The 12,221-nt window shown below is 41.5% G+C and overlaps 1 protein-coding gene across 5 annotated transcripts in view; it reads right to left on the reverse strand.

Moving 5' to 3' along the window:
* Positions 1-12,221, reverse strand: part of LOC137622094 (uncharacterized) — a 163,585-nt gene that overhangs the window by 6,298 nt on the left and 145,066 nt on the right. For 2 of the 5 annotated variants that reach the window (XR_011040356.1, XR_011040357.1), the window contains exons 3-4: positions 6,942-7,315; positions 3,485-3,756 (exon numbers count right to left, since the gene is read on the reverse strand). The exons of 1 other annotated variant lie outside the window; for it this stretch is intronic. Coding sequence is in view for 2 of the 4 variants with exons in the window: in XM_068352564.1 (XP_068208665.1) it covers positions 7,270-7,315 (46 nt within the window). In the remaining 2 variants the exon portion in view is untranslated. Of the gene's footprint in view, positions 1-3,484; positions 3,757-6,941; positions 7,316-12,221 lie in introns of those variants that run through there. 2 more of the 5 variants (XM_068352565.1, XM_068352564.1) reach the window with 2 other exon arrangements.

Genomic DNA, 12,221 nt, shown 5'->3' on the forward strand with positions numbered 1-12,221 from the left:
CGGCTGTAATGACATATCTAAAATCAAGTCAGCAATAGGCATGTCGCCACTATTCTTTAAGAAGTCTTCACAAAAGTAAACTTGAATGCTTCAAAATAAGAAATATGTAGACATGTCTTACTGGTTTAACGGTTATTTCTATCAATGATGTTTATAAATGACTTAAACAATAAAACAATAAAGAAATAAACATGTCAAGAGGGTAGCTTTGTCAACGCATAACTTTAGAATGAATTAGTACAGCCTGATCAAATACATTTGGATTCACCTTGAATATCTGCCAAGGATATAAATTAAAAATAAATCATGATAGAAAATTCATTAATACTGTACATTGACACTAATCTATATTCCGTTTTCTTCTACCAATACTTGCTTGTTCTAGCAGATTATGTGCTTCCAAGGAATTACTTTAGCAGACTTACCATGCCTCTGATTGCTTGTTCCTACTGCTTTTAATACCTCAGAGACTTAATCAAGATTTTTTCAGGAGTCCCAAGTATCTTAGCGGTCTTTATTTTCTGTTACTTCCACCACATTCTTTATACTCTGCTGTTCCAGCCATTTCTGTAAGATATCTTTTGACATTCAATAGCAACACTGTCTTTGAATGGCCAAGCTGCTCTTATATGCATTGACCTAAGAATCTTCTTATGTTATTTAAAAAACTTTCTCCATCAGCTTCATGGCATCTATTGTTGTTCTCCAAGTAGATACTGTAGTGTCAAATGACTTTCATAATTCCAGTACTTTTGAGTTACGCCCTAAATTTCATAGTGTCCTCTGCAATTTTAACTCAATATATTGATATTTTACTGAAAAAAAAAAATAAATCTAAGAATGAATCCAGTATATATTCTAGTCTCAAAAAGTTATGCTTCGTGTTCATTGTCTACTCTGGAAAAAACATGAACTATAACAGAGGTAGATTGAGAAAGCTGACCAGAAACATCGACCCAGCCTAGAAGTGGGAAAAGATGTAGACAAAGAAGAAGAAGAATAAATTTCAACACAAACCTTACTAAAGCCAAGAAGTTAGAAGACACGCCACACTGTATGATAAAGATTATAGCCTACATTCGATTGTAAAGAACTGACAAGTCTTTTTTTAAATAAGTGTACAGCATACTGTTTTGGATTTCATAAACTCAACGTATGAGGGATATAGTAATGTATCAGGTTTAAAAGCATTATTTTCTGCTTATGTGGCAGCATGTTTCAGAATTTTCATTAATGAGACTACTGGGCTATATTCTATTCTGGTTGAAATTGGCAGTTGTTCCTTTCATATGCAATATCATATAGCTATAAAACTTTATTGTAGAGTGAATGGATGATAGGTAAAAGTAGAGGGATGGAAGAAGGTGTCATCTAGGCTAATGTGGGTAAGGATTAGGTTGGGGTGATGTTAGTGCCCAACACTAAAATGAATTGAAGAGCGGAATGGGTTTCTGAACGCGTTAACTTGTTGTGTCGAAGGACTGAGTAGAAGAAAAATGTAGTTGTGTTAAGTGACATACATTCCAGATGGGTGCTGGATAGGTGGAAGGTGTCATCGGGACGCATGGCATGCCAAGTGAAAATGAGAGTGGCGTGAGACTGCTGATATGCGTGTTAAACAAGAGCTAGTGATAAGTAATAGATTTTTCAAGAATAGATATAAATAAGTATACTTGAGTAAGAGTGGCAAATGGAAGAGTGGTAGAAAGAGCATTGATGGATGTTTGTTAGTTTGAAAGATGTGGACGTGTTTGGGAGTATGGTTAATGGTATGTCTGATAGTTTAGATTTTGGTCGAAGCAAAATTAGCTAAAGCAAGTGTTGTGAAATAAAATTGGGAGACGCAAAACGGTAATGAAGGTTGAAGACTTTAAAAAAAAGAAAGAAAATAAAACAGAGGTAAAAGTTAATATCAAGAAAGGTTTAAGTTGCATATGACAGGGTGAAAGTGAGAGAAACTGGTGATCTAGGAGTAAAACAAAATTTTGGTGGGGATGCAATTGATGTGTGTGGTAAGAGGATTGTTGGAGGTAGTGTGAGGAAGGGTAGAGAGTGGTGGAATGAAGGTGGAAGAGAGAGAAAAAAAGAGGGGTCCATTTGAAGAATGGCTTCAAAGTAATAGTGTAGAGAAGTATGAAAAATATAGAGAACAATGTGGTAGTAAAACGCAAAGCAGCAGAGTCAAAGATGGTGGCTGACTGGAAGTGGGGTCAGAGACTGTAGTTCGTATGAAATAAGAAGTTTTGGAACGAATGAGATTTTAAGTGAACGAAATATATACCAAAAGCAAATGGGAAAAACAGAATTTGCTAATACTGTTGTGACAGATACGTAGTAGAAGAGACATGCCATTGGAGTCGGGTATAAGTCATGATGGGAGAGAGGGAATAATATATCATTGGCATAAGAATCTATGCAGCAAAAAATTTTTTCGACATGGAAGGGATTTTGCTAAGGTGTGACCTTCAGAATGTCAAGATTCAGGGCTTGAGTAGTGTACAGTAGGAGCATAGTATTATAAATGAAGAAAAATTGAAAATTCTGTCTCGAAGTTGGAAAAAAAAGTTCAGAGAAATCAAAGATGGAGATGGTTTGGACACCGTATGAAAATATGAGCAATGAAAATAGATGGGGAAGACTATAAAATGCTGTTCAAGTTAATAGACGAAGACTTAAAACCCAAAGGGAGTTGAGAAAGACAAGGGGGAGGTGGGAAGAGAATTGAACTATTTAATAGAATTTCTAACCGTGCAAAAGAAAGAACAGACAAAAACATACATTAAAGAAGTGTACAGTACTCTGGAGTTCATAAATTCCCTGTAGAAGGGATACAGTAATGTATCAGTTTCAATTTTTTTTTCCTACTTGAGTGGCAGCATATTTTAGAATTCTAATTTGTCAGAGTACTGGGCTATATTTTATTCTGGATGTAAACGACAGTTCTTCCTTTCATGTCATAATATATAGGTATAAAACTATTCCTCCCTCTTCAAAATTCAATTCTACAGCAAATTAAAACAATTTAGTCAAATCTGGAATTTTCAACTATTGTGCTGTACAGTACGATGTTTATCCCAAGTTTCTGATGTAACCTGCAATTCAAAAATATCACGAATTTCAAAATTAATTTGAATTTATCCTAACTATACAAACCCGGGTCCTTCAAGAGAGTGGTACAAAATGCATTCGCGTAGGAACAAACCGTAATTCATTTTCCATAATTTTTATGTAGTGAATAAATGATCTACAGCAGTGTGTAACACTAATACAGGTGGGTCATATGCACGATTTGCATACAATACAAGATATGTCAATTGCTGCTTTAGAATATCTAATATATTCAATAACACTGTACTAGACAACGGATATAACTTCAGTTTCCTGCTACCAATACTTTTCTTGTTCTAGCAGTGTCAGACGCGTTAATTCCGAAGGCTTGTTCCTACTGTTTTTAGTACCTCTATCACTGGATAAAATAAATTTTTCGGCCGTCATTATCTTAAGGGTCTTTGTTTTTTTCTGCTTACGCCACATTTCCATCCTCTGTTGTGTTAGAAGTTTCTGCAAGACTTTTGACATTTAATAGCGACTCATCTGACCCCGATTGGCCAGCTCCTCTCACCCCAGAAACATCCTTAATAAGCTTCGTACATTATATTGTAGCATTAAAGGATTTTTAATATCAAAGTACTTTTACTTTGGCCATAGGCATCATATATAGCCATCAGAAATTCAATTCAACCTTCAGTAAGTTTTCTGCAAAGAGATAAAAACGGTAAAAATTTCTTATAATTAATGAACTAAAGTCATGGAGACCCGTAAGCCTTATATCCTTCTACAAAACAAGGTTTAGATCCTTATCACTATAAATATGCATCAATAAATTCTCTAAATTGTTCAAGAGAATGTTAAAGTTATTAGAATAAAAACCTTATGGTAAGTATTAATACTTTCAACATAATAATTTCGAATTCTTTGGCAATTTGTATGGGATGAGCTAAAACTGCTCATTACTTTTGCAATTATGTGGATGGATATAAAAGTAGACGAAACACTGCAGGCCATAAAAATTAAATGCTTTTTGAACTGAATAAAAAAATAAAGTAGTCGAATGTGAATCCTTTGAGTGAAAAAAAGGTTACCGGGAAATATAGTTTAAAATTTATAAAGAATTTTACCTATTAAATTAATTAGAACTAAACCAAATGTACTAATATTTTGACACTATATTCCTTTCAATACAGACTTCCTATTGAATTATAATATTTGTATCAGACATTTTTTTTTCTTTTTTTGTGACCAAAGTACATCTATCTTAACTTTATGAAATTTATTGAAGGCCCCTGCATGGTAGAACAATTCTATCACAAACTATTCATGCATATCTTTAATATCTATTTATTTATGCACATTTTAATATACAAGCTTATTTATTTATTGTATATAAAAGATAAAATTTTTATTTAGTCACCCCATTGAGCATTTTCTTCGAATGGCTTTACGCTGAGATATAGAAAACGAAGTGTTTGGGTGACTATTCTAAATTTACCGGGCTTTATGCATTTATTTAAAACTGGTGCAATCTTTCCAAGTCTCGTAGCAGATTACAAACATCACAGATTCATAAAAATGCGTCAAAGTAACAGTTATATGTAATGTTCTAATTCATAGTACCAAGATACTACAAAATATAGACTTCAAAATACCGTAAACCATTGTTAATCAAAGCTCGATTTCTGGACCACCACTGTTAGGAACGCCACCTTAAAATATAATTATTATCCTTGAAGAGGCAGATTACAATGGATTAACTTAAGGATGCATTATTTTAGTTAATGAAAGTTTCTTAAATGAATGATGAGGAAAAACCATAGTAAGCAGATTTTAATAAGATAAAGACATTTCATTAGAAAGATTTTTCTTTTACTTATTTATGTGGTAACGTATAGTTTTTTTTTTCTAAACTACGATTATTTTTATTATAAGGGATACAGAGACAAACATTTAATTTAGGTCAGCTTTATACGCCTCACCAATATTCTTTTACATCGAAGTCTTATAGGAAGTAAATTTAAGCCTTTTAAAAGAAGAAATATGCAGATATGTCTTACTCTGTTAACCATGATTTTTATCAAAGATATTCATAAACCACTTGGACAATATACAGTAAGTAGGTAATGAGGAACGCTTTGACAACGCATAACTGGGCTCGACGTCAGTTATTATAGGGGAATCATATTCGCTTGAATAAACTTTCAAAATGTCTGACCAAAGTGGATTTAAGATATACATTCAAAATCAATCGTGGAATTCAATAGAAATTGATAATACTGTACTTTATCACGAATGTAGATTCAGTTTCCTTCTACCAATAATTGCTTGTTCAAGCAGATCACGTGGTTCCAAGGAATTGCTTTATAAGACTTTACCCTCTGATTGCTAGTTTCTCGGGGTTTTAGTGCCTCACCACTTGCCAAGAGCATTTTCCAGTAGTCTCAATCCTTCATTTTCTGCTATTCCTGTCTCTTTTTATACTCTGCTGTTGCAGCCAATTCTGCAAGACTTTCGACAGCCAGGAGAGACGGAGTCTTTGACTGACCAAGCAGCATTTTGTATATATTGACCTAATGGTCTATTTATTTCTAAAAACATCCTCCATAAACTTCATAGCATCTATGGTCTTCCATGTATGTGTACTGTAGTGTTAAGACTTTCAGGACAGAGTACTTTGATTTATAGGCCCTAAAATTCACACATATTACTCCTTCAACAAGGAGTTTGAAAACATGCTCTAGTATGATAAAGATGGAAGTCTACATTTTATCATGATGATGATGATGATGATGATATCAATTGCTAAGCTACAACCCTATTTGGAAATGCAGGATGTTATAAGCCAAGGGGCCCCAACAGGGAAAATAGACCAGTGAGGAAAGGAAACGAGGAAAAATAAAACATTTTAAGAACTGTACCATTAAAATAAATACTTCCTATATAAACTAAAAACTTTAACAAAATAAGATGAAGAGAAATTAGATAGAATAGTGTGCCAGAGTGTACCATCAAGCAAGAGGGTAAAGAAGAATAAAGTCATTGTAAGCAAATTTCTCCAGACTAGTAACCGTGCAAAAGAAAGAAATGACAAAACAATACATTAAATAAGTGTCCAGCATTCTGTTTTGGGATTTATAACCTCCGTAAAGGAGGGATAAAGTATTATATCAGTTTAAAAGTATTTTTTTTTCTACTTATGAAGCAGCATATCTTAGAATTCTAATTTGTCAGAGTACTGGGCTATATTCTTTTCTGGGTGAAAACAACAGTTCTTCCTATCATGTCATAATATATAGCTATAAAACTATCCCTCCCTCTTCAGAATTTAATTCTACAGCAAATGAAAACAATGTAGTCAGTTACTGGAATTTTTAATGATTGTGTACAGCATATTCAGCACCTAATTATCCATTTTTTTTTTAATATACTGCACAGCACTGTTTATCTCTAGTTTTTGGTGTAATTTAAAACTGAAAAATATCACGAATTTTATTGTTGATTTGAATTTTTCCTAACTATACAAACCTGGGTCCTTCAAGAGTCTGGGGTTGGCTTCATTAATTCCGGTACACTTAACGTGAAGTTAAGATGTTAGTATACCGGAATTGATGAAGCCATCTGTACAAAATGCATTCGTGTAGGAACAGACCGTAATTAACAATCTTGTGTAGTGAAGAAATTATCTACAGCAGTTAGGGACGACTAGCACAGGTGAGTCATATGCATGATTTCCATACACTTCAAGAAATCTGTCAAGAGCTGCTTTAGAATATCTAAATAAATCATGGTACTCACGCTAATACATGCAATGACACTGTACTAGACCAAGAATATAACTTCAGTTTCATTCTACCAATACTTTCTTGTTCTAGCAGTACCAAGCTTACCTTAATTCCGATGGCTTGTTCCTGCTGTTTTTAGTACCTCTATCACTTAGCACAAGATTTTTTTTCGGCAGTCATGATCTTAAGGGTCTTTGCGGCCTTTGATTTCTTCTACTTGAGCCACATTTCCATACTCTGTTGTGCTAGTTTTTTTTTTGCATACACTTTTTGACATTTAATAGCGTCTCTGGCCCCGAATGGCCAGCTCCTCTCATCTCAGAAACATCCTTAATAAGCTTCGTGACATCTATTGTCTCCCATACACATGTAGTTTATATTATAGCGTTAAAGGATTTTCAATATCCTAGTACTTTTCCTTTGGCCATAAGCTTCATATATAACCATCAGCAATTTCAAGACAACCTTCAGCAAGTTTACTGCAAAGAGATAGGTAAAAATTTCTTATAAATCTCAAAATCAAAGAATAATTAATGAACTAAAGTCATGGAACCCCGCAAGCTTCATATCCTTCTACAAAATAAGGTTTAGATCCCTATCACTATAAATCTGCATTGTAAGGACAGTGAGACAAGCATCACCAAGATCAACTGATACTTTATTCAAATGTGCACGGGAGTATATTACAAGGTGCGGACGGAAAGGTAGGATGGCGCTGGCGCCAAATCAGATTGAAGTGCCCGCCAAAATATATGTGTTTTCATACACTTACAAATATACGAATTATGAGTTAACAGAAACATGTAATGAAATGATGCATATGTCAAAATGTAGCTCTGATGGAGCGGAATACATATACATGGGAAACCACGGTGTGGCGAAAGGAGAATTCAAATAAATAAATAGTTTGTTATTTTCTGGACGACGAAGGGAGCGGTGTCCTTACAAGTACTCCCCCCCCCAAGACATCGGGCGGCGTAGAGGGCTGATGATCAATCTTCGTATCTTTTCGGGCGTCGGAGGGTTCCTCTTGTTTTTGAACGGAGGGGCGCGCCGGTGGTCGGCGTAAGGATCTCTTGCTCTTGTCGTCTTTTGATGATTTTTCTTTCGTTGGGCGCCTTGTTTTGAGGTTGAAATCTGGATCTGCCAGGTCCGGCGGAGTCGCTTCCTTCGAGAAACGCTGGTTTCACGCGGTCTATCGAGACCCAGTCCTCTTGGCCATGGACGTCGAGAAGGAAGGCTTTCGTTGTCTTCTTAATTACCCGGTAGGGGCCTCGATAACGTCTAGTTAGTGGTTGTCGATGAGCGTCGACACGGACGAAAATGTACCCGCAGTCATCCAGGTTTTTTGGCCTGAAGTGCTTGGTTCTGTCCTGGTAAGTTTTGAGACATGGCCTGAACTTCCTGGCGATGTCCCTTAGGTGATCCAGCTGCGTGTCGTTGGTTGATGAGGGAAAGAATTCGCCAGGAACTGAGAGGGCCTCCCCGTAAACCTTTTCGGCGGGCGAAGGTTTGCCGTCTGCGCGAGGGGCGGTGCGAAGGCCGAGGAGTACCCAAGGAAGTCGTGATTTCCAGTTCCCGTTGGTGCAGCTCGCCATCAGGGACGCCTTGAGGGCGCGGAGAGTTCTTTCGACCATGCCGTTTGCCGCGGGGTTGTATGCCGTGGTGCTGTGGAGCGTCGTCCCCATCAGGTTCGCCAAAGCGAGCCATATTTCCGAGAGGAAAGCGGGGCCTCTGTCTGTCGTGATGTCGTCAGGAACGCCAAACCTGCTCACCCAGCTTGACAGGAGGGCTTCGGCGCATGCTTGAGTCGTAGCTTCGGTCATCGGCGATGCCTCCAACCACCTCGTGGAGCGATCGATGATCGTAAGCAGGTAGCGAGCAGATCCACGACGTCGATGTGTATGTGACCGAAACGTCTTTTTGGCTGGGGAAAATTGCCTACCCCCGATTCGGTGTGACGGCTGAATTTGCTTGACTGGCAGTTGATGCATGACTTCGCCCATTCCCGAGCGTCCTTTTTTATTCCTGGCCAGACGAACTTTTTGGACAGAAGGCGAGCGGTGGTGCGTCCTGAGGGGTGTGAAAGTCCATGGATGATATCTAATATTTTCCTTCTGCAGGAGGCTGGTATCCAGGGACGTGGACGGCCTGTACTGGTGTCGCAAAGAATAGTTACTCCTGCTGGTCCGAGGGGAATCGCACTTATCTTGAGCACAGATGGCCCCGTCAGGTGATCCTGTGCTTCTCGGTCGGTGCGTTGTTCGGTTGCGAGATTGGCGTAGTCGATTCCCAGGTGGATTGCGTCAATTTCAATCGTTGAAAGGGCGTCCGCGAGTGGGTTTTTCTTTCCTGGGACGTAACGTATGGTGCACCTGAATTCGGCGATTGATGCGAGATGACGTTGTTGTCGGGAGGACCATGCGTCTGTCGATTTCGTGAAAGCGTGTACGAGGGGTTGATGGTCCGTCGCGATTGTGAAGGGAGTGCCCTCCAAGATGTGCCTGAAGTGGCGAACGGCGAGGTAGACGGCGAGGAGTTCCCTATCGAAGGTGCTGTATCTTGTTTCGGCGGGTTTCAATTTCTTGCTGAAGAATGCCAGCGGTCGAGGAGAACCATCGACGAGTTGCTCCAGCACAGCCCCACAGGCGACGTTGCTGGTGTCAGTCGTTAGTCGCAGGGGCGCGTTGTCGTCGAAATGAGCCAGGGTGGTGGCATTCGCGAGGGCATCCTTCGTCCGGGCGAATGCCTGTTGCTGGGGCAAACCCCACTCGAGTTTTTTTGCTTTTCCTTTCAGGACGTTGTCGAGAGGTGACAGGGTTTGTGCGATGTTGGGGATGAAGCGCCTGTAGTAATTGACCATCCCCAGGAACTCCTGAAGTTGGCGGATGGTCGTAGGTATCGGGAACTTTCTGATGGCGTCGACCTTGGTTGTCATGGGTTTTACCCCGCACGAGGATATGCGGCGACCAAGGAAATCCACTCCTTCCGCACCGAACGTGCATTTGTCGAAACGTACGACCAGGCCGTTCTCCTGTAGGCGTTTGAGGACGGTGCGGACGTGCCTCCGGTGTTCCTCCTTGGTTTTCGAGAATATCAGGATGTCGTCGACGTAGCAGACGCAGAAAGGTAGGTCACCCAGAATGCTATCCATTAGTCGTTGGAAGGTCGCCCCGGCGTTGCGTAGACCGAAGGTTGAGTATGCGAAGGTGTCGGATCCAAACGGCTGTACAATGGCAGTTTTCGGGATGTCTTCCGGAAATACGGGGACCTGGAAATAAGACTTGAGGACGTCCATCTTGGTAAAATATTTCGCGCCGTGCAACGCGTTCGTTAGGTCCTGCATGTTGGGCAGCGGGTAGTGATTGGGCGTTGTTATGAGGTTGAGGCGCCTGTAGTCACCGCAAGGTCTCCAGGACCCGTCCGGCTTTTTTACCATGGGTAGGGGTGATGCCCAGGGGCTCGATGCTTTCTTACAGATACCCATGCGTTCCATGTCATCGAAGGCGCGTTTGGCATCCTTCAGTTTCTGGGGCGGGAGGCGGCGGAATTTGGAGTGAGTGGGAGGTCCTGTCGTTGTGATGTGGTGGTAGATCCCATGCTTGGACGGGGAACCTGGCGAGTGTCGGAGCTCGGGCTTGAAAACCTCGGGAAATTCTTGTAGGAGGTCGGCGTAGGGGTGCGTCGTTACGGCGGATACGGACATTGTTGCAGGGACGTGTTCTAGGGCGCGGGACTGGCAGGTTCCCGTGTCGATGAGACGTCTGTTAGCGACATCGACGAGGAGTCCGTGGTGGGCGAGGAAATCCGCACCGAGGAGGGGGCGATTGACATCAGCGATAGCGAAGGGCCAAGATGCGAACGGCCCATGATAGATATCTTGAGGGTCTTGATCCCATAGCACCGTATGGGAGATCCGTTGGCGGCGATGAGTGAGGGAGCGTTTTTGTCGGGACCACGGTCTAGGTCGGACTTGGAAGGTGGGAACGTTGACTGCATTGCGCCGGTGTCTACCATGAGTCTACGGTTGGAAATGGTATCGAGGATATAGAAACCATTCTTGTTTTGGTTAACTGCGGCTGCGATGGAGGCAGGTGGATGCTTCTGGCGTCATCTTCTAGGGAAACTGCATGGTGCTCTACATTTCTTGGCGTCGCTGCCGAACTGTTAGTGGTAGAAGCACCGTGCTGGGTTAGTCCTAGGGTTCGGTCGCGTTGGTTGCGGTGGTTTCTTTCTTGATAGAATGTTGATCTCGTCGTCCTCAGGGGCCGTTGCCGAGGAGTCTATGGAAGAGCAGCTGCTGAAGGAGGAGAACGAAGGCGGTGTTGACGCTGATGCTCCGAGGCGAGATGCTTTGGAGGCCTCGTGGAGCTTCTGAGCCTTCGACAGGAGTTCGTTCATCGGGAGCGTGTCGGCGTCTGTCAATTGGGCCCTTTTGTCCTGTGGTAGGCGTCGAAGAAAGATCTCGCGAGATAAGCTAATCTCACGTCGTCGGCCATTGCTGTCTGTTTCGGGGAGCATAAGCAGGCCGGTTAACTCGTCCCACGCCTCGACAGGAGTGGTGTCAACCATGGGCTTGCCGGCGAGGTCCAGGACTTTCTGTGCCCTTGCTGAGACGGAGAGGTAGTAGATACCGATGAGTTTCGTTCTCAGGTCGTCATATGAAACTTGGCCGGCCTGGGCGTCGAGCCATGGGGAAATCTTGTCGAATACCTCTTCAGGTATGGAGGTGAGAACGAAGTCAGCCTTGGCGCAGGAGTCGCCGAGTCGAGCGACGCGGAAGAGTACGTCTGCTCTCAGGAACCAGGAAGCGGTGTTGTGTTGAGAAAAGGGCGGCAGTTTGACTTTGGGCGTGGAGGCGAGGCCGTTGGGTGCGATGGGCGTGTTGCTTCCTGCATCGTGGCCAGACGACGAGTCGGCGAAGAGGTGAGAAGTTGATATGTCGGTTAAGCTCATCCTACTGCCTTACATTCACCAAAGTGTGGGAGAACCAAAGGCAGGCTCATGCCTAAGGTAACGGAGTATAGAGAAGGTAGCACGGCCGTAATAAGTCCGTTAATGGCAAAGCCAAAACCGCTGATGCTACTTTCAACTCCGGGGTCACCAGTTGTAAGGACAGTGAGACAAGCGTCACCAATATCAACTGATACTTTATTCAAATGTGCACGGGAGTATATTACAAGGTGCGGACGGAAAGGTAGGATGGCGCTGGCGCCAAATCAGATTGAAGTGCCCGCCAAAATATATGTGTTTTCTTACACTTACAAATATACGAATTATGAGTTAACAGAAACATGTAATGAAATGATACACATGTCAAAATGTAGCTCTGATGGAGCGGAATACATATACATGGGAAACCACGGTGTGGCGAAAGGAGAATTC

This window comes from Palaemon carinicauda, chromosome 28, assembly GCF_036898095.1.
Source record: "Palaemon carinicauda isolate YSFRI2023 chromosome 28, ASM3689809v2, whole genome shotgun sequence".
In the NCBI taxonomy this organism is placed as follows: Eukaryota; Metazoa; Arthropoda; class Malacostraca; order Decapoda; family Palaemonidae; genus Palaemon; species Palaemon carinicauda.